Source organism: Lolium rigidum, chromosome 3 (genome assembly GCF_022539505.1).
Source record: "Lolium rigidum isolate FL_2022 chromosome 3, APGP_CSIRO_Lrig_0.1, whole genome shotgun sequence".
Classification (NCBI taxonomy): domain Eukaryota; kingdom Viridiplantae; phylum Streptophyta; class Magnoliopsida; order Poales; family Poaceae; genus Lolium; species Lolium rigidum.
In genome coordinates this window covers 222,508,577-222,531,703 of record NC_061510.1, presented here as the reverse complement: position 1 = coordinate 222,531,703, position 23,127 = coordinate 222,508,577, and the positions used below count along the sequence as shown (strand labels likewise).

Genomic DNA, 23,127 nt, shown 5'->3' with positions numbered 1-23,127 from the left:
ATTCCCGGTCTCTTTGCCTCCTACTGTGGTCGAACATCACATATGCCTAGTAATCGCAAGCTCCCGACTTACTCCAATGAACACCGCACTACTATAAAAAGTCTGCGTGCTAGTAGTGGCGCACCACATGGTGCGCCACTGCTAGCTCTCAGGTGCGCCACTGGTAAGCATGTCTGGTGCGCTATTGGTACAAATTTTGGTGCGCCACTGGTAAAATTTTGAAATCTGGATCTAGTGATTTTTTTGCGATTTTTTTTATTTCGTTTAGGTCTACATCTTGGTATGTTCTCTGTACCAGGGAGCTCCACATGCGGTCGGAGAGAAGGGAAGGGTCAGCCTCCGGAAAGGAATGGGAAGATGAGGAAGGAGGGTTCATGGATGAGAGGAGAGGGAGGAGGGGAGGGAGGAGGATAAATGGAGGAAAGGGGGAAGGTTCATGGAGGAGAGGAGGGAGGTGAGGAGGGAGGAGGGTTCATGTAGGAGAGGAGCGAGGTGAGGAGCGAGGAGGGTTCATGGAGGTGAGGGATGATAGGGAGGATGGTTCACGAGGGAGAGAAGGGAGGACAGGAAGAAAATAAATGAGGAAAGTGAGGGAGGAGGGAGGACTAAGGACAAGAAGATTAAGGTGGCCGGCAAACCATTTAGAAATTTTGTCCTGGCCTACCATTGGCCCGCTAACTTTTTTTTGAAATTTGTTGCCCGAAAACTAAAAGCTAAAAACTCCTATTTCCGTTTTGAATTTGACGAATCTAAAAAATCGGTAAACGGCCGTAGGCAGCTAAATTTGGATGTAAAATTTTCCGTACATACATTTTAATATAAAAAACCTTTTCATCGGAGGTCGTATGCAACTAGAAAAACCGTTTTTCCGAAACATAACGCCATTTTGCATACTATATCGTAATTCATATTTGTTAATTTTTCTTAAAACAAGATGACATAACACATGGTCATCTCGAAGGATTTTATTTTTGAAAATTGGTGCGTCACTGCAAGTAACATAGAAATTAGCAATGGCCCATGTTGATTATGATGAGCCGCATGTTGATTATGATGCGCCTCTGCTAATGATATTGTGCCTAGGTCTTTTCTAGTAGTGCCCACCCTCGCCACCTTCCGACACTAACTGGGTAGTTGGCCCACCTACTGCTTGGGGCCCATTGCCATCGGCGCCGGTTTGTTCCTCTGAACGCTTCACCCCTGTTATGCATGTCTCTACCCGTCTTGAAATGCCAAGTGTGGAAGAAGAGGGATTTAGTAACACTGACAAGTGGGGTCCGCTTGTTGCGTAACATTTATATGGAATGTTTCATAGGGAATTCGTCCTAAAGGTGTCCATTTGTTAAGTACTCCCTCTATATCATGTAATATAAGAACATATTACATTACAGAACGAAGCGAGTAGCTAACAGTGGGTCTTGCATCCGACGTTAAACACGGCAGGAGACGCCCCCCTATATATGGGCAGGACATTGGCACCTAAGTCTGAGTCTGAGAGGTGCGCACCATAGGTATGGTATCCATCGATTACATATCTCGAGTTCTTGCGGTATCTGTGGTGCCAAAGATTTGTGGAGATACTCCCTTTTAGAATGCACCATGGCACATTGTGTTTGGGCACTTTCTGATGAAGAAAGGCTAGAGCAGATGTGTCAAAAGCAGGACCTGAAATGGTGGAGTTTGTTCAAAAAAAAATGGTGGAGTTTAAGATTGTACTATCATGCTCAGAGTTCAAGATTTCAACCAAAGTCCCATTTATTTCTCTATGTACTGGGTAAATATATTTCTACTAGAAATTTCGGGATAGATTGCTAGTACTCCTTCCATCCATAAATAGATGTTTTAAATTTATCTAAATTTAGAATTTAGATGTATGTATAAATCAAATAGTGTCTACATACATTAAATTTTGACAAATCTAAGACATGTATTTATAGATAGAGGTAGTATAATTTATCGGAATTCGTTGAAATTAATTTCAGGAATTTTGGAGAATTTGGGGATGACCAAAATATTTCTATTTCTGAAAGACCTGACACAAAATCGTCCTCTCTAGTTACATGACAATGATATAGAGATCAAAACAAGAACCAAGACAAAAAAAAATGAACAAAGTCCTCTGTAGTTTAGGGGGAAAATATGACCCAAGTGAAAAGTTTAGGGGAGAAAACTGGACTTTGCTCAAAAAATTTATATGATGTACTACTATGATCGACGCTCAATTCCAAGGAAGAAAGCTAGGGAGTAGGAACATTGCAGGCAACAGGTTAACGAGCAAAATCATCACTGATTGATCAACAAGAAACAACATTGGATGATCGACCGTTCCAAGATTCGAGCAACACAAGCAACTAAACGAATTATGTTCTCAGATCATCAACACCAGCATATGGATCACAAGTTCAGAACCAAAAGCGACGTGTGCCATCTCACGATCATGTCACGCAAGCTACGGCGTGTAAAGCAAAACGAAATTGAGCAAGCGGATGGACCAAAGTCACCAAACCGAGCGGTCGAAGAGAGCAACAGGAGCCCGGGGCGCGGATCGAGGTCTTAATCGCCGCCGACGCGGAACGCCGCCTCCCCCGCCTCCGTGGTGAGCATGAGGAGGTCCAGCGCCCGCGCGAACGCCTCGCCGAGGTCCATGGTGCCGTCGAGCTGCTCGGCGACGCAGGGCGGGTGAACCCAGGGAGCGGAGCCACGGTCGCGGCCACCGTCGGCGTCCTCGTCCAGGCCCAGCGCCAGCAGGAGGGACTCGGCGGCGCCCATGTGGGCGCGAGCGCCCTCCACGAGGTCGTGCACGCGGTAGACGAGCTCGGTGGCCTCCCGGAGCAGGGCCAGCACGCGCCGCGCTTCGGGGTCGGCGACGGAGGAGGAGGAGGGGGAGAGCGGCGGGGTCGAAGTCGACGTGGTCGGGTCGGAGCCGGATCCGTAGCCGGGGTCGAGCGCGCGGCGGGCGGCGCACCGGAGCGCGAGGTGGCGGGCCGCGCCCATGCTGGCGAGGGCGAGGCCGAGCTGCGCGTGGGCGTCCTCGAGGCCGCGCCGCGCCTCCTCCCCGCCGCACGCCCGCATGTCGCGCGCCTCGTGCTCGGTGAAGACCACGACGAGGCCGTGGAGCAGGCTGTCGGCGTTGCGGCAGTGCGCGTCCGCCATCACCACCCGCCGCTCGAACAGCGCCTTCCAGCTCATCCCCTCCGCCGCCTCCATCGCCATCTCCATCTCCTTGTCCGACTCCATCGTCGGCTCCATTCTATAAGTCTCTGGTAGCCACGCGCGTTTTGGTCGTTCAACTCTCTGGTGACGGCTTCGCCGGCCGGCGCCCGCGTTATAAATCCTCCCCGCGAGACTGCATCGACAGCCTGGCAAGCGTATGGGGTCCACACGACGGAAATCCGCCGGAGTGAGAGACGTCTCATACTTTGCATGACAGGTGGGGAAGGCTCTTAACCGGACCCACAGGTCAGTGGTTCGGACCGCTCAACTATGGTCGTGTACGAACTAGCGGGTCGTTTTGTGGACCCCATAGCCGTAACGGCTTTTGTTACCGCCTCAGCCTCCCACCACCGCCTCACCGGCGTACAATTTTAGGCGTTTAGCCGTTTACCTAGGGCGGAGACATCGGCGGTAAATAATCTCGGTTGATGGGAGAAGCTAAACCGGTTCCTGGAACCCTTACTTCTCCTCAGCATATTCAAAGATAAAAATGCCATGGTCAACGGTGGCACGTGGTCAACCCGATCAAAGGAAAACCATGTCGTTGGCTCCATGCGAGCGGGAGAAATCGACTGCACTCGTCGCTACTGATCCTCTTTACTATTATATTGGAGTTGGTCGTAGGTCGTACAACGCGTTTGGTGAAGGAGATTCGGATCATTCTAACCATTCATTCCAATCTTAGTGTCTCCGCTAATCATCTAACCGTCTAATCTTGTTTGACCGTAAGCGCTCCTCCTTCATGTACTAGCGCCAATTAGGGTATATAATCAATACAAAATAATTAGGAAAGATATCTTTCCTTGCATTGCCCCGAAAACTAGAGTAAATGACAAAAAACTATCACAATTGTGCCACATATGTCACGGAACTACCAAATATGCTCGTTTTGTCACATGACTACCACTATTGGGGCATGTCTGCGACGCGGAGCACTGATTTCATTATTTAGACCTCTTAAACAGTTTTCTGACTATTCGGGCCCACCTGTCAGGACCACGTGGCAGTTGAAAACCCAACCGGTAGTGTTATTTTGCAAATATAACCTGGTAATATTTTTTGGTGTCACACACGGATCCAATTTCCCCATAAAAAATAAAAAAAATAGAAATCCCATTAAAACAAACGGAGAGGGTCTTCTCCTTCCTCTGCACGCCCCATACAATCAGAGCTAGGCCGCCGGTGCGCCGTCCACGCGCACCAGATCGATTACCTCTTGAGGCGGAGGTAGACGGGCACGAGGGCGGCCGTGACGGCGGCGCCGGCGGCCGCGCCCGCCGCCACCCCCTGCCACGCGACCCCACCGTCCTCCTTCGTGGCCGCGCGTCCGGAGCGACCTCCCTCTCCTCGACGGCGGCGGAGGCCTTGAGGGCGTGGATCTCCTCCTGGAGCTGGCGCTTGGCCTGGCGGACGGCGCCGACCTCGGCCTCGAGCTCCCGGCGCTGGCGCTCGTCGTCCTCGCGGTCAGCCCTCTTGCGGTCGAGGAGGGCCTGGAAGCGCGCGACCTCGGCGCGGAGCGCGGCGGCCTCGGCCTCGGTGGCGGCGGCGTGCTCGGCGGTGGCGACGTCGTCGCGGGCCTCGGCGAAGAGGCCCTCGAGGCGGTGGGTCTCCGCGGCGAGGGTGGTGTTATCGTTGGCGGCGGCGGCGAGCTGGTCCTCGAGGGTGAGCTTGGTGGCGCGGAGGTCGTCGATCTCGGCGGCGGGGTGGACGGGGTCGGCGAGGGTCACCTCCTCGGCTCCGTTGGGCGCTGCCTTGTCGACGGCGGCGGCTGCAGGGTGGGAGCGAGGGGATGGAGGGGTCCGGGAGGACCATCTGCTCATCCTGTAGCGGATTGAGGCGACGGCGAGCTCGAAGGGGGTGCGCATCGACGGCGAGCTGCTTCAATCTGACGGGGAAGAAGACAAATGGATTTTTGCAAAAAGGCCCTCCAACTTTTGCAGGCGCCCTAACTGTTGTGGCGTCCATCAGTTTTGTTCCACGTCGGACCTGACAGTAGGACCCAGCTGCCAGAAACTGGGTTAGTACTCGCAAATTGGAAAATCAGTGCTCCGCGTCGCAGACATGCTCCAATAGTGGTAGTCATGTGACAAAACGAGCACATTTGGTAGTTCCGTGACATATGTGGCACAATTGTGGTAGTTTTTTTCATTTACTCCGAAAACTAGGAAGCAGTCCTTCCACGGTTCCACCCCTTTCATCCCGTCCCCGAAAACTAGGACAGTAGCAGTGCGCCCGCTACCGCCGCCCCCGCGCCGCATCCTCACCATGGCGACGGAGGAGGGCGCCATGCCTCGAAGGACCGTCGACCTGGCGTGGCGTGGCAGACGCAGCTCCTCCGTCACGGCGTCGCTGGACTGTCCGATGCCCGCGGAGGCGCCTTCAACCTCCGCCCCGTCGATGCGTTCTTCGCTCGGCGATCTAGCGTGCCCACCCCCCACCTTCACGCGACGCGGCCGCCGTACACCTACGCTCCCAGCCCCCGGCGACGACGAGTTTCTCTCCTCCTTCCTTCCCGATGGGACGACGGCGGTTGCAATCCTCATCCCCTGTGTGCATCTGCTAGCTATCTGAATTTCTGCTAATTGACTGAACCATGGATCCTGTCAGGTTGACAACTATAGCTCCCAGGTTTTTGTGGGTTCTTCCATGTACTAACGCTACTTTTTGCAGGCTGCGATGTGTAATGCATACAAGAGAATAATAGAATTCTGCCCCCCACAAGTATGGAATCCACAGATCCTTCTGAAGTTGCCTCACCACAGGAGCCCGCCTGTTCACTCTGCCGAGATCCACTGCATTGCCTGTCGATGATTGAAGCTCAATCACATCTGCAAAGGTAAAATATCCACACCTGAGTTTCTACAGGAAATCGACTTCTACATTGAATTGTTACAGTGATGAACATGGATGTATTTAGAAGAATCACTTTTGTCTGATTGAGATCCTTCCAAGGTATATTAGAATTGCTTTTGTGTGACATCAAAACCGTGCATATGAATTCTTACTGATGCATTTGGCATGTACCTTTTGTGCATGAACGAGCATTGTTCTGGGACTAATTGCCTTGAACTGATGGATTTATGGAACATGCGTGATAAGTGAAAACCAAAGGTAGGATATCATGGGGCCGTCTACACCATCGAGTTATGGATTTCACCTTCACCTTCGTCCATGGAACGAGGAGCTGCAATTTTGCAGCGCATCTTTGTGGTGACCAATTCCGTAGTCCGTCATGTATATTGTTTGTGTATGGATGGATAATCTAATGTCCTGTTGATCCTGGCAAGGGCCGTATGCGGGAAACACCTCAAGGCTCTCCATGGCCCTCGGCTGTTGATGTGTGATGGCAGGCACGCCAATGGAGACGGACCGACATGGCTACATCATCCCGTTAGACCAGGCATAGGTAATTTGCAGGTGTCTTGACAATCCCATCCTTGTTCAAAGAATCCATATTGTTATTCAGTCTGTGGAATCCATATTAACCGACTGTCTTATCAGGTCTACGTCTCATGAAATTTTTGGCGAAGAGAAAACTACTGATTATTTTTCTTGATCTTCAGATGTTTGTTGAAGCATGCTAAAAGTAATCTGATATTAATCTGATGATCTGTGAGTTCTCGTTGTGCATGGCCCGCCTCCTCTCCAAATTAACAAGGGAAGACTTGTGTCCCTTCCAAAACTGGCTGGTGTAGGAGATTACCTTCGTTAGATGCTTTGCCTGTGCTGATGCTGCCACTTCTTTTTTTAATAATGATAAGAGGTAGTACTGTTAAGTTAGTTTTGCTGGTGCAGGAGATTACTTCTTTTTTTTAATAAGGAATCCTGTTTCACAACAAGGATTCGTGAAGTTAGTTTTGCGAAGTTAATTTTATACCTGGACCGCATATGTTTTCATATGCGTGTTGTAGTAAAATAGGATTCAGCTGACACCATTCCCTTTGACTGCTAACAACAGATGTCTGCAGTAACTATCAAGTTTGATCTATAAGAGCTTGCTCTGTTTTTAAATCAGTATGAAACCTCGAAAATTATAATAACAGAAGGTAATGCCAAATATGACGTGGTCTCTATTAAAATAGTAGCCCACCTCCCTTCTCTCTCCTCCAACTCATCTAAAATATATTATTTAATATCTTATAGTCAGCTGACTGAACTCTATTGTACTTGCTCTTATGTAATAGCCAGCTCTTGCACGTGCTCCTAGACACTTTGTGAGAGTGAAAGGTGTGTCATATGTTAGTAAAGTACTTCATTTTTATAGCCAACTATTGTACATATTAGCTATATGGTGAATATAAATGACATGGCATCTTGTTATAGCCAGCAGTTGGCTATATTATTGGAATTGCTCTAATGGCTCAGCCAACCACATTAATAAAAAATATTATGGAGTATATGTGTGTGTCAAGGGGTGGATACCATTCTGACATCGGAGAAGAAACCGGACCTGGGGATTGGGAGGATTGACAAGGTGGTGGCCGACCAATGAGGAGGTGCTTGAGGGAGAGCGGTGTGGAAAGCCGACGATGGTTGGTCAATTCGAGTGACAACGATGGACACAGTTTATTTTTTTTTTGAGGTGGAAACCGAAATTCCATTAACTGGTGAGCACAGCAATGTCGCTGGCCACTAAACCTTGTACAAATTCAGGAACACCGTCCGGCCATACGGCTGAGGACTCATGCCCTAAACTCATACCGTACGTCGCTAATGCGTCCGCTACTTTATTACAAGCCCGTGGGCAAAACTTGATTGAGAAACTAGAGAAATTCAAACTAGCAAAACATCTTATTTCTCGGAATAAATGTCCATTCACTGACAGGTCGTAAGCATTTGTCGTAATGGTTTGTACCAGTTTTTGAGAGTCCGTCTCCACCTGGATCTTGCTTATTCCCCAGTAGCTCAACCACTGAATGCCAGTTAAACAAGCCATTGCTTCAGCCTGTAATGCATCATAGACGAAGGGCAGTGAACCAGCACCTGCAGCTACCGCTTCTCCATTGACATTTCGGACTACAAAACCCCAACCTCCTGTCCAATCAGCAGCGCTAAAACCACCATCTATATTCATCTTAAGCTCATCCTCGGAAGGTGTCACCCAGTTTTGGCAAGGCTTCTCACTAACTTTTGTAAAGAATTGTTCAAATTCATGAGCTGTTTCGCTGATCAGGCGGAGCAACTGATCTTCAGAGTTTCCTTTCTCCCCTGCAACTATTCTATTTCTGTCCTTCCACCGCCACCAGAGTAGGGAAATGGACCGCAGTTTTTGATCATGTCGTAACTGCAGAATATGTGAGATTACTTCCTTCGGACCTGTACATTCTACTAGCTTTTTCCATACCTCCTCCAAGTGTGTTTTTCTCCACAAACTTTTAGCACCGTAGAAACAGGTGGCAGCCGTCTTCGTTCAGTCGCTTGCAAAGTGGACAGATAGGATCGATTTCCATCCCACGTCGTTGCAGACTGAGTCGGTGTGGCAGGCTATTATGGGCAATGCGCCATAGAAACTGGCGAACTTTTGGCGTACACTCAACCCTCCAGATTTCCTTCCACTGAAAACCATGTTGTGGCTCTGAACATCCTTGCTGTCCATGCTGAACATCAGCTAACTGTCTATGCAGACGATATGCCGATTTTACACTGAACAATCCTTTGTCATCAAAGTGCCACGCCCATTCATCCTCAATGTCCTCAAACAATGGTATAGTTAAAATTATGGCAGCATCTTGCTCGCAGAAAATATCACGGACTAAAACTTTGTCCCAAGTGCCATCTACAGGGTCCATAAGCTCACTGACCTTGTTCACAATTGCATGGCCTCTAGCAGTAATTGGTCGGCGGCTCCATTCTCTCGGTAACCAAGGATCATGCCAGATATCAATAGTTGTCCCGTCTCCAACCCTCCTGATGACACCTTGGTGCAAGAGATCGATGCCCTTAAGTATACTTCGCCAAGCATAAGAAATTCCAGCCTTACATTCAGCCTCAAAAATGGAGCAGTCCGGGAAATACCGAGCCTTCATCAACCGAGCACACAAGGAGTTTGGGTTTGTAAGCAACCTCCAGGCCTGTTTCGCCAACATGGCGATATTGAACGAATACAAATCCTTGTATCCCAGCCCCCCTTTCTCCTTTGGTGTCGTAAGCTTCTCCCAACTAATTCAGTGAATCTTATTCTCCTTATCTTGGCTAGCCCAAAAGAACCTACTGAGCATACTATTAATCTGATCACATAGTCCTTTAGTGATATCGAAACATGTCATAGCAAACACCGGAATTGCTTGTGCACAAGCCTTAATAAGAATTTCCTTGCCAACTCTTGACAACATTTTCTCTTTCCAGCCTTGGATAGCTTTCCAGATTTTATCCTTAATGTAAGCAAACGTTTTTGATCTTGATTTTCCCACATAGACCGGCAGTCCCAAGTACTTGCCATTTCTTCCTTCACATCTGACACCCAGCGCGGACATCATTTGATCTCTATCCCTTCTCGGTGTGTTCTTGCTGAAAACAATGGATGACTTGTCCACGTTAATAGTCTGCCCCGAGCAAACCTCGTATAAGTTTAGGATATTCCGCAAATGAAACGAACTTTCCTCTGAAACTTTCAGGAGAATTAAAGAATCATCTGCGAACAACAAATGGTTAAAACTCGGTGCGCCTGGACAAATTTTAATCCCTTCCAAACTCCCATCCTGGTCAGCTTGATTCAACATGCTAGAGAATGCTTCAGCACATATGAGAAAAAGATATGGGGATATAGGGTCCCCCTGCCGAAGTCCTCTTCCGGGAATCACCTCCGTCGTGAGTGAACCATTCAGCTTAAATCTATATTTGACTGAAGAGCAACACTTCATAATCAAAGCTATCCACCTTTCATCGAACCCCATCCTCCTCATCATATTCTCCAAGAAATGCCACTCAACGCGGTCATATGCCTTACTCATATCAAGCTTTAATGCTGCATAGCCTGTAGATCCACTTCTCTTATTTTTCATGTAGTGATTCACTTCATATGCAAGCAAAATGTTATCTGTTATCAACCATCCCGGTACAAAGGCGCTCTGATTTGGCGCAATGATCTCCTCGAGGATGAGCTTGAGCCTATTTGCCAAGACTTTTGAAACAAGCTTGTATACAACATTGCATAAACTTATAGGTCGCAGATCTTTCATTTGCTCCGGATTTTTTACCTTAGGAATGAGAGCCACATTGGTTTTGTTCCATTCAGCTGGGAGATCACCACCACGCAAGACTTGAAGGACTTCATCGGTCACCCGGTCACCAATAATATCCCAAAACCGTTTGTAGAAAACAGCTGGCATGCCATCAGGGCCCGGCGCCTTGAGGTCCCCAAAACAATTGAGCGCATCCTTCACCTCCTCCCGTGTGAATTCTCGAAGAAGCATGTCATTCATTTCCGGTGTTACCCGATGGACAACGCGCTCCAACAATTCATCAATACGTTGTCCTGCATTAGAAGTGAACAACTTATTAAAATAATTTGTAACCACTGCCGCCATTTCCGCCTCTCCCTCCACCATCACCCCGTCCTCCTTCTTCAGTTTTTTAATTCTGTTATGCTTTTTCCTCTCCGAAGCAACTGAATGGAAAAAAGCCGTATTCTTATCCCCTTTGGTGAGCCAATTAACTTTCGCCCTTTGCTTCCAATAAAGATCGCGCTGTTTTTCTAATTTCTCCAGTTTATAACGCAACAAAAGTTCTCTCTGCACTTGCTCATGTGAGATATCTTTCCGCCTACATGCTTCAAGATCCTTTTTTACACGCGAAATACGCTTTTCCAGATTACCAAGTGAAGATCTGCTCTAGTTCGTGAGTTCTCCCGCCACCTTCTTCAAATTACCCATGACCGATCCAGGCCCGTGACGGTCTGCTTGCTGCCATGCATTTTTTACAATATCCTCACAGTTGTCCTCTTCTAACCACTTTGCCTCGAATCGGAAAGGTCCCTCTCCTATTTTCCTCCACATATTTGTGGATTCTCCCTCCATATGAATAATAATCGGTCGATGGTCAGAGTGACGAGGATCACCATTAACCACTTTGTAGTTCGGGAAATGAGCACACCACTCCTGAGAAGCCACTGCTCTATCAAGGCGCTCCTTTATGTAACGTTCACTTGTTCGACTATTATTTCTCCATGTAAAAGGGTCCCCGGAAAACCCCAAATCATGGAGTTTACAGTCCTCCAAAGCCTCCTTGAACCGGTCCATATACACTTGGGGCCGAGCAGCCCCTCCTACCTTCTCACAAGACAGCAAGATCTCGTTGAAATCCCCAGCACATAACCATGGTAAATTGCTATGATGTTTTATGTTTCGTAACAATCTCCATGTAGACTCCCTCTCCTCCATTTTTGGCTCGCCATAAATTCCCGTAAACCTCCATTGGAAACCATCCGCATCAGTGATCACTGAATCAATATGATACCGTGACTTCAGACCGGTCCTCAAATTAATACCTCTTTTCCAAAACATAGCAAGCCCACCACTTTGCCCTTCACAATTTTTAACGGACATGTTTGGCATTCCAAGCTTCCACCTAAACCACTCCAATCTCTTCTCATCCATTTTTGTTTCAGACAGGAAAAGCACGTCGAGGTCCTCCTTCTTCTGGAGATCCAGAAGACCGTCAACTGCCGGGCCATTCCCCAAACCCCGACAGTTGTAAGCCCCAACCTTCATCGGTTCTCGCAGGGCTGTTTCGACAGCCCCGCATTATCATATATGGTGCTAGGGATCACCACTCCATTCTTTTGTTTCTTGGCCATATTTCCCACATCAATCTCCATATCATCTCCATAAAAAGGACGCTTGCCACCAACTTCAGTATTTAATTCCTCACTGGAACTCTTTGAACTTCTCCCTCTTCTCTTATATGTTCCATACTTACGTTCCTTTTTTTTGCCCAGCTGATTCAGTACATTGCATGGTCCATGCATCTTTTTGTCCTTCTCCGGGACTTGTTTGTCACCATGCTTCTCACATGTCGACTTGGACAGAGCATATTCCCCATCATCCTTCACCCTTGCCGCATTCACCTTAAGACCTTGTTCTTTGTTTTATTGATTCAAGTGACGGCACCACCCGTCCCCTAGATTTTCAAATAGCAAGAAAACATGACTCATGTGGACACTTCACATGTATAGTTGCAGGATAGCAAGACATTGTGTATGACCGTCTAGGGCTAGGAGGTCTAACGTGAGCAAATTGGTAGTTTTCCCCGTCTGTGCAATGTTTTTATAAAAATAAGTGATACCATCAGGTGCTAACACCTGCTGATTTTATCTAGAGATTAAGCAAACAAGAGCATACAAAATATGGTACATTCTTCGTATAATTAAGACCCATACATGAATTGATAGCATAGAAACAAGATCATAATAATATTGAACAACTAGATACAAAGCAATATTAACCCTCAACTATAAAATCATGCACCAAACATCAAATAATTTACACATTAGTATTTGCGAAGTAAGTGGATATATGATGTGTATCAGTAAGTTGCAGATGGTGATGGTGATTAGCATTCAAAATATTATATGTCACTAAGTTAATGTAGTACAATAAAAAATTTACACAGAAACATTTGGAAATAATTTTATGGCTTTGAAGATCTTTATATTATTACGTTAGCATCATCTATGCTTATGAATATTTCTGTATAGGAAATTCACCAATTTCTAGTTGAATTACTCAATGAGCTTTTATATGACACTACATGAAACATCTTAGTTGTGTCTCTCTAGCGACTGGGCCATGATTGGGCATGTGCTCCCGGATGAAGTGAAGCCCATGTGCTCATAAAATAGGTGTAAACCACATGATAACTTGTTTACGTATTATTCTTCCTCCCTGCAGCAAAACTGAAAATTTTATCCAGACCTAAATGCACTAAGCATGCATACTTGATAAATTTGAGGCAAAACTAAAGGTAGGCTTCATCTTAAGGAAGCCTACTTGGAAAATTTCACCCTAGTTGATTGGGCGTGCACCCACTTCAATTACCAACAGGTAATCTGACCTTGATTTTTGAAACGTGACAAAACCCGACGAAACTTAACGTGCAAAGACGGCGATGGTTCATTAATTCATTTTGTTGATTTTAAGTGAGGTTAGCGCCCTTCCCCCTGAACTTGACCATACATCCGGCGGTAGAAGCATGCACGCTGCCTAGCTTGAAACGCCACTCTCATTCTTACCCTTATCATGTTACATAGTACTCCCTCTGTTTTTCTTTTGTTTATAGATATAATATATGTGTATAGTTTTTTGAGAAAAATTCTGAATATAAGGTCTATTGCATTGCACAACTTATGTGGACAATTTTTTAGAGATTTGATTGTGTTTCCTTATCTTTTTCAACTTCTATATTTTCTGACGTTAATTTTCTAGCGGCAAACCCGCGCAAATCTGGTGTAATTTTTATTCAACTTGAGTTTTTTAATATTTGTACCAGAAACTATTCACCTTATATCTAGAAATGGAGGGAGTAGTATATAATGACCTGAAACTTTAATTGCAACTTTTCATGGTTTTTTGTTTCCTGAAAAATCTTAGTTTCCAGCTTCACATGCTAGTTATATGGGAACGTGAATCCGGAAATAAGTTGGTCAAGTTTATCTAGATACAGTTATATCTAAACATATTTTAAGTGTGTAGATACGAAAATTGAACCAATTATTTTAGGATAGCGGGAGTACTATTTGCTTCTAGAAAGACATGCACCAAAACATGCAGTTGTGTAAAAAAGGAGCATCAAACGGGCAGTTCCTTGTTACAAAATACTGATGGATCATCAAGTTTCAAAAAAGAAGAAGAAATAACAACGGACTGCGAGGTACCCCTTCGACCTTCGTCCCCGGTCCAGGATGAATCACCTGGTGTTCTTGAGGCACTCTAGGCGCTGGAGCCTGGACTCGGCCCAACTCTTCTTCCTGATGGCCTCCACTGTTTCCAAGATCTCCAGGACCACGGGGTCGCGGACGGTGGTGAGCCCAAACAAGGGCCGCTACGGGTACACGTACCTCTCCCTGAACGACGTCACCGGCCACTTCTTCTCCCCAGCAGCCATGGCCTCGTCGTCGCCTGTCGCCCTTGCTCCAGGTTCTGCCGTGGCCTCCTCCGCCGGAAGATCGTCGCCGGCCGTGGGCTCGTCCGCCGGAAGATCGTCGCCGAGATCCATTCCCTCCTCTTCCAGGAGATCCAGAACGTCGAAGCAGTTGAAGAGGTCATACTCTCGGTGGCTCGCCATGGCGATCGAAAACCAACCAGCCGGCCAGGCCCTCTCGATGAACACGAATAAGGCTTCGACTGCTTGTTGCCTAAATAATACTGTACATATATATACGCGTTGCCGATCGGGGGACTCGGAAACATAGTCGGCCACGTGCTCATACTAGTTCGTGGGTATGGCAACCTGCTGATCCTAAACACCAGTACTTCTTCTCTATGAACAAATTCAAATCAACAACAAAAAAATTGAGTAATGATATATGAAAATATGGTTCACAATGAATTCAACCGATACTAAATTAGTGTTGATCGAAGAGCCTGATAGTTTCTCTAAAACTTAGCTGAAGTTAGCGTAGTTTGATTTTTCAAGAGAATAATAGTACACCTTATAAGAAGAAGGAATGGATCTATCTAAAGAACATTAGATTGACGAACTAAAGCGCACACAAACAACATAGGTCTCTATTAGGGTTACCCCAATAACTTCATGCTACCGGAACATACGGAACTAGTACAAGTACAAGGGAATAGAAAGGCGATCCCGAAAAGGCTATGGTTTCGTCCCATCTGCTGTCGTTCCGCCCTGTCTACGATGGTCTTAGACCCTTGTGGTGCGGCAGACCCTGGCCTCTCTCTGGACGAAGGGTTCCGAATTCTTGTTTTTGTTAGTTTCAGTCTCTTTGTCGACGTGGTGAGGCCGCAGAGACATCCTAGCCTCAGAATATGGTCTCTGGCTCGCTCTAGTGCTTGTAGTCATCCCTATGTGGTCCAAGGATGTATTTGTATTTTTCATTGTTTTGTGGTTCTTTCTATTGTGTTTGATGATTATTTATAGAACAATGTATCTTTTCGCAAAAAATAACTAATAAGATAGAAAAATAATTGGGAGGACCCTTGAAGCCGTCTGGTGTTTCATTAAAAAAGATGAGCAAAGCAAAACCTACACAAGATGGAGTAACCCGAAGGCTTCAAATATTGCATAAGTCGTCCACACTTATTGTTGAGAATCATATATTGTTGGGCACTTCGTGTTGGAGGACACACCATTATAAGGCAGGTTGTCAAACATCCAATCCATTTAATGTTGTTTAGGGAAGAAGTTCACGAGCACAGAAAGCAAAACTTAAAAACCCTAACACAATAATACTTAGCATAACCGCGGATGACATCTTTGTCAAAAGTGCCTAAGCCACCATAAAACAACAAACCATATGATCTAAATCCAATTAATGCTCAAAGGAATAAATCACCATAGACTATTTGATGTTGACCATTATGGCCACACCTAGGAGGGGATACAACCACTGCAGGGATGTAAGCGTTACCCACGCTTGCATACGCCAAGCTACATGGTTAAATGTTGTGGAAAAGGCATCGTAAAAACCACATGTGCAATATTTATTGTAGCTTAGAGATAGTTGTCTACTGCAAAATACGTTCTACAACACCTATGGCTTATACTAGACCAACAGTGGGAGGAACCACCCTGGTATTTCTATTAAGATGGTGGTGAGGGTCAAACTCGGATTGCCTAGCCTACCACCACATGTGCTATCCTGTAAGCCCCCAGATCTTTCTCGGCACCTACGGATTATTCCATTATAGATAAAAAATAATGACGCAAAGTAAGTGCTGGGAAAAGTATACATTGTACATCTAAAAAGTTATACATTGTACCACCACAACTATTGGTGTCGTGTTATGTAGTACAAGCATGAGTCCATTTAGTGTATCCTATGTGACTTGTCAGTTGATGATTTCATGCATAGAAATTTGAATTTCATGCATCACAGATTTAATATAAATATGAGAAAACATAATGTAAAAATTTGATGCAAACTATCGTAACACGCATACCAAACTAGAATACATTGAAACAGTTTCCATTAAGAAACTGTCATACCTCTTCGAAGGAAGGTCCCTACCCCGGCGGCCATGGCATGTTGCCCTATCAACGACTGTATGTGTTGTCTCATCACCAAAAACACGATCTCGCCCGGTGATCGCGTCGACAACTGCTCGCATCGCCGTCCTCATCCGGCAGATGGCCCAAGGGCGAATAAAATGGTGACCGAGTAGCGGAGGTTTCTTCCGCGGAATGTCGATGAGGCTCCAACGGTGTCGGCATTGGCTCATCCTGGTATGTAGAGGAACACATAGGGATGGCAAAAAACCTCACGTCCCTCCCGCACCTCACGTCCCTCCCGCACCTCCCTCCCTCACCCAAAAAACCCTAGCCGCCTCCCGCCGCCGCCGCCGGCGGCGCCACCGGGCAAAGGCCGCGGGGCGTGGCGGCGGCGGCGGGCTTACCTCTTGACGCGGCGAGGACGACGGCTGGGGGATCCCCTCGAGGCTGAGGCGGTAGACCCCCTGCCCACGTGTGATGGCTGGGCGGCGACGGTCGGAGGAAGGAGGCTGGGCGGCGGTCGGACGGTGGCTGATGTGCCGCGGCCTCCCCTTCCTCCCGTCGATGGCACACCGGTGGTGGCGGGTGGGGGATGGGTTGCGCCATCTCCTCCCTTTCTCGCCGGTGCGGGGTGGTGACCTTGGGATTCTCCCGCGGCTCGAGGACGCCCGGGGCAGCAGCCTCGGGTTCGACGGAGGAGGCGGCCTTCTTCTTCGTCGGAGGTGGTCGGCCAGGCTGGTAGCCCTGTGTGGGGGATCATGGGATCTCACACAGGTTTCCGGCAATGGTGATCTAGTCCGGGGTGTCATGGTGGCCGGTGAAAACTGAGCCTCGACCTCGGTCTTGGCGGATGATGGCGGCGTCGTTCGACGTCGTTACCTTGTCGAAGGCGTCATCTTTGCCCGTCTTGGCACTACACTCGGCGAGTTGGAGATGCGCGGCTGCCGGTGAAAACCGTGCTCCGACTTCGGTTGGCGGACGATGGCGACGTGTCGCGCCGCTACCTTCTTGAAGGCATCGTCGTCGCAGTCTGCGGTCTCTCACTTGTGCTGCTCCGGGGGAAACCCTAGGTCCGGGTCTCCCGGATCGGACGATGGCGGCGCGCCCTGCGTCGTTCTACCTCTTGGGGCATCGTTTTTGGAGCAGCTGCTGGATGTTGGCGGTTCTCGGTGGAGTGGTGTTCATCTACCACATTGTTGGCGCTAAGTCTCAGTGGCATGGTGCTGCAGGGTATCAACGACAGATGCGGGATGATGTATAGGTGCAGGATGGTGGAGCCGTCTGGCGTCATGGTGGCATCGACGGCAGGTCTTGCAAGGGTAATGCGTTGATCTCTCTTGAAGATGGAGTCGAGGAAGACGGCGAGAGCAACTCCTGTGGCGTGGGCGTTGGCGTGCGCTGAGAGTCTGCTTGACTGGATGTGCTTCTCACCTGCTATTGGACGGTTTGGGAAGGCATTTAGTTTTGGTTGATGTGAGTTGGTGTATTGTCACCCTCTTCATCCCACTGTAGGTATAGTAAGATTGCTTCGAGATTGATCTTTTGTATTGTTTCTTTTAAGGTTCGTGAATAATCTAATAAAAAAGCCGTGTGCATCCTTTGGATGCAGAAGCTGGGGCGATATATCCCCCATTTCGAAAAGAAAAAAAACATAGGGATGGCAATGAGAGGTTTGAATGGGTAGGGCTCCCTCAGATTGATGCCCATCCATTACCCGCTTGTGAAACTATTTATGATAGAAAATGCCCTTCATATCCATACCCGATATGGATATGAAACTATATGGAGCAATGGAAACAACAATAGTAGTAGAAACGTATAAACGCTAGTAACATCATTCCAAAATTACAACCCAATCAACACGGAATCTAAGGGTGTGTTTGGTAGCCTGGATCACTAGAGAATAACTATCTACACTCATACAAGCTGACCTAGCTAAGCTGAGTTGGGATATCCTCACGTGTTTGGTACCTCGTGTGTGTTGAGATATGTCAAGTGCATCTGTTGTTTGGTGGACTGTATGGGGTGAGATGTGCTGAGAAATTGCACAGAAACCCCTGAATACCAAAATGAAAGGCAATGGAGTCCCTGTATTTAGAATAAAAAAGCAATCGGGTCCCTGTACACAGAAAAAAAAGCAATCGAGTCCTTCTGAAAACGCAATCGGGTCCCTTTGCTGGCTGTGGCGACGATGGCCCTCGTCGCGGCCGTGCAGGGGTTCATTGGCGTGGGCGGCGTTCTGCTACGGCGCATTCGTGGAGGTGCTCGTCGAGGTGCTGCAGGTGGAGCTCGCTGGCGTGGCCGGGCTGCTGCGGCGTGTCCGTGCTCGTCGAGGCGCTGGAGGCGGACTTGCTGCCGTGGCGGAGCTCGTCGATGCGCCGTAGGCGGAGTTCGTCGAGGCGCTGGTGGCGGAGATTGCTGCGTGGACGGTCCGCTGCGGTGCGCATCCGTGCTCGTCGAGGAGCTGGAGGCGGGCTTGCTGGCGTGGCGGAGCGGAGCTCCTCCGTGGCGTTGCGGGAGGGGGCGACGCAGGCCGGCGTCGAGCGGCGGCGCAAGCCGGCGTCGAGGAGGTTCCAGCGGGGCTCGTTTGGGCGGTGTCGACAGGGAGCAGTTTTGGGAGAGAATGAGGAGTGGGGCGGTTGACCCCTGCTGGTCTCAGCCCACGGGAGAGGCGCGCGTGGGGTTTTCCGGGCGAGGTCAGCCCTGCCCACATGCGAAGCTCGATTTCAGCTTCTCTATCGGGCAGGGCTGAGAGCCCTTTTTCGGGTGAGGTGGGCACTGCCCAGTTGAACCGACCCACCCTACCAAACAACAAAACGTGGAAAAAAGTGGGATGAGGTGGGAGAATCTGACTACACCCGGTCTACCAAACACACCCTAATTGTCTCATTCTCACATAACATGACTAGATGATTTATGGGCCCTTGGATCTTTTCTTGGGTTTTGGAGAAGTGAGATTAAGATTGACATGTGGGTCTCACCCGTCAAATGGGCATTCAATGGATATATCTCTGTTCATGCCCAACCCATAAGTTCGTCTTCGTGGGTATCCCACTTGCGAAACTTTGATGGAAACGATTTCAGTTGACATCATCTAATTACATTGAGGTAATTGCATCACTCATACAATAACTTGTCATTTGTGTGCATTTTCATACAAAAACTTGCAAGGTGTGTTCCCATGGTACAAGAACTTGCATCTCAGGTGCAATTTCATACAAAATCCTGTGAGACCAACACTTGGCATGCCACGACGCAGAAAACAATGTAGGTGTATTAGCAAACAAGTCCTTCCCGGAGGTCCTTAATTAATTACGAGCAGAGTAGGTGGGGTTGCCGGCCCGTACATCTCCTCGAGAGGGATCTCTAGCTCGGGCCGCCGCCGTAATCATTCTCCAGCACTCGCTGCGGTCTCAGCTCTGCGCATCCTGGTAGACCTCAAGTCCGGTGGCGCGGCGACGGAGCTCGCAGAGGACGACGCGGTCAGCGCTAAGGGGATTCCTCGCCGCGGGTGAACCGGCAATGGTGGTTTATGCGGGGACCGGAAGGAGACGAGGGAGGGCACTGGGAGTGCAGGTGGTTCATATCCATGCGGCACGGCGAGGTCTACGGCAGCGAGAAGCAGCAGGGAGCATCTGGATCATGACAGCGGCGGCGGCGAGGACGCCGGGCTCTGTGAAGTGCAAAGGTGCCGCAGAACGCTGTCGAGGTCGGGCCCTGGCTGGTGAGCCGCACGACCTCCACGGTGCGCATGTGCCGCGGCCACGGACCCACGGTTGCGACCTGGATGTGGATGGCATGCTTGCTCTTCTCCCGTTCTTTCTCCTTGTACAGTGACCTGAGCCATGCCGCCTTGGCCGCCCGCGTGATCACCGCGTTGCCGCCGGCTCCGCCTCGGAAGACACGTAGTGGCCTCGCCGTCATATAATCTGGTGTCTTCCTAGCGTGTAAACAATCAGTCAATCAAGTTGGCTAGCTAGAGTAGATGCGTCTGTCTTCACATGGATTCATCGGGACAATGTTTTGCCAGAAACTCTCTTGGCGTTTGTGCGCGACATGGCCGGTGGTATGCCGGAGGCTCATGTAGGATCGCCGTCGCAGTGGCCAGCTACTCCCGAGGATCACCACGTAGAACCTGGACGTCGTACGCCACGATGTCGATCGAATACAGGAAGTGCACATCACAGGCAAGATCTCGGCGGGAGCTTTGCGAATACGCGGCGCGCCAGGTCGCACCACGTCCTGACCACGCCCGAGTAGGCCACGGCGTCGCCGCCCATCGCGGTGGCATGTCACGGCGGACGAGTAGTGCCCCGACGTGATGCGCTGCATGATCTACGCCATCATGACGCCAGACCTGCGTAGGAAATAAACCGTGCCACCTCCGTCTTAGAGCGGCGATCATCACCATCCTTTCCGCAAGAACAAGTCCCGGTCGATCGGGCGCATCCGACGAGCGTTGAAATAGCTCACCACGGCCTTCGTGAAGTTTAACGCCTCCTCCTGTGCTGCCCAGTTGCACAACTTCTGCATGCCGACGCCACCTAGGCTCGTCATCGCCTCCTGCAGGATGATCACCCCGCTCAGAGGTGCCCACTTTCGCACGACGCCCTCTTCCGGCCGCTGCTTCAGCATGCTCTATCACCGCACCTTCGGCACGGAGGACTGCGTGCTCGACATGGGGCAGTAGAGCGTCGACGTATGGGATGTTTCTGTAGCCGCCGCCACACGCGCTCTTGTCTGCCGTCACCGGCGCGTAGCTCGCATACGGTCAGGCCCCGCTTGCGATTGTGAATGTCCTTGTGTGCCTGAGGTTGTGTCCTTCTAGCCATCCGTAACATATCTGTGTTTGTGTGGTTGCTTCACTTGCTTGTGTCAGCACCAAGAGCAATACGCCACGGACGACACGCGGAGCGACCACGGCAGCGTGGCGGCGTACTATCCTACCGCCTTGCCCATTGCCAGAACCCCCGATCCAGTCAGCTCGCACGTTATGGGTTTGATCGGAGGAGAGGGATTTGGGGATTTTCTCTTCTATAATTCACGGAGGGACTTGTTGTACATTGAAAAAATGGTTGCGCTTTTCTGCTAAATGATCAAAACTGGCGCCCTCATTTTCCAGTGTGGCAACGCCAAGTGTTAGACTCACAACGATTTTGTATGAAAATGCACTTGGAATACAAGTTCTTGTACTGCTAGAACACATATTGCAAGTTTTTGTATGAAAGTGCACATGAAGAACAAGTTGTTGTATGAGTGGTACAATTATCTCAATTACATTCTACACAAATCTGGAACAATATGGCAATCAGAAATTCTTCCATAAATAAAACAGAAGAAATGTCATATTTCTGATTTTGATTTGCTAGATGTTTTGCTAGGAAATTGAGTTCCTTGTAACGTGGGATTTAACGTGAAGCTAATCACGGAAACTACTCAGGCTGCACATTCCTTTTATTACCCCATCAATCGGACGCTTCAAACGATTCCCGTCGTACAGCATGGAATACTAGCCCGGATGCGGGATGCCGGATGGACGATGGTTCGCGCTAGGTCACAAAATTGGGGACGCGCTGTCCCTGGCAATATGGTAAGTTTTGCGCGGGTGATTTCTTTCCAAAATTACCGCCACCGCCTCCTTTATATTCAGCTTCACTTTCCTTGCACCTCCATCGCATCGCATAGAAGAGAGACACAACAAGGCGAACCAGAGCACCCGCCGTTCAACGACCATGTCGCAGACGCCGCCTCCTTCGACGAGCATGTCGCAGACGCCGCCTCCTTCGACGACCATGTCGCAGACGCCGCGGCCTCCTTCAACGACCATGGCGCCGGTCGACAAGGGGAAGAAGACGAAAGGGCGGCAGCGCAGGGAGAACATCCGGGTGGAGAACAAGGAGTCCCGGCAGGTAACCTTCTCTAAGCGCAAGGCTGGGCTCTGGAAGAAGGCCGCCGAGCTCGCCGTGCTCTGCCGCGCCAGGCTCGCGATAGTCGTCTTTTCCGAGGCCGGCAAGGCGTTTGCCTTCGGCAGCCCCTCCGCCGAAGCCGTCCTGGGCTGCATCGACAACGCCCCTGTTCCCGCTGCTGCTGACGACATGGAGTGGAAGGCCCTGGAGGCCCTGTTTCGGGAGACGGAGAAGAAAAGCGCCGAGGTCACGGCGGAGGCCGCGCGGATGACCGCCATCGGGAAGAAGGTGCAGGAGGTGCAGGAGAAGACGGGGAAGCAGTTCTGGTGGGAGGTCGACCCTGAAGAGCTCGGGGAGGAGGAGCTGCCGGTATTCATCAAGGCGCTCGAGCGCATCAGGGACAATGTTCGCCGCCGGGCCGACGATCGGCTCTCAGCTCAGTAGTGCAGGGGCAATTGCTGCCTTGCTGGAGGTCTTTGGTTAACGCCTGCGTATACTTAGCTTATGGGTCACCAATTTATTAGTCATGTTTACCTGCGTTTTGCTACTACTATGGAATAGGCACTGCACCAAGTTATGTGTTTCTAGATTAATAAGATAGCGTTTTGTATTTTCGGCACAAATCATCCATTATTGGATAAACACTGGATCTCCATACGATTTTAGGCTGATTTTTAATTGTCGATCCCAAGTAGTAACAAAATCCTAAACCGAAATAAGTTTCCTTTTGGACATGCTACACCTTTTTTAAAGATGAACTGTTGCAGTATATTAAAGGGTGTCTCTAAGGCTCAGTCGACTGAGACTTAACTTATGTCTCAGTCGAATTATATTAGTGTGT

General features: G+C 49.0%; 1 protein-coding gene and 1 pseudogene across 1 annotated transcript; one reads left to right on the top strand and one right to left on the bottom strand.

Annotated features, from left to right (window-relative positions):
• Positions 1-4,422: 4,422 nt before the first annotated feature.
• On the bottom strand, positions 4,423-14,424 carry LOC124699017 (annotated as a pseudogene).
• A 7,781-nt stretch (positions 14,425-22,205) lies between these two features.
• Positions 22,206-22,730, top strand: LOC124696094 (agamous-like MADS-box protein AGL61). The gene has a single exon (XM_047228871.1). The coding sequence runs from the start codon at positions 22,206-22,208 to the stop codon at positions 22,728-22,730; it is 525 nt and encodes a 174-aa protein (XP_047084827.1).
• Positions 22,731-23,127: the final 397 nt, after the last annotated feature.

Coding starts and splice junctions, on each gene's coding strand:
- LOC124696094 (XM_047228871.1), top strand. CDS start 22,206: ATGGCGCCGGTCGACAAGGGGAAGAAGACGAAAGGGCGGCAGCGCAGG.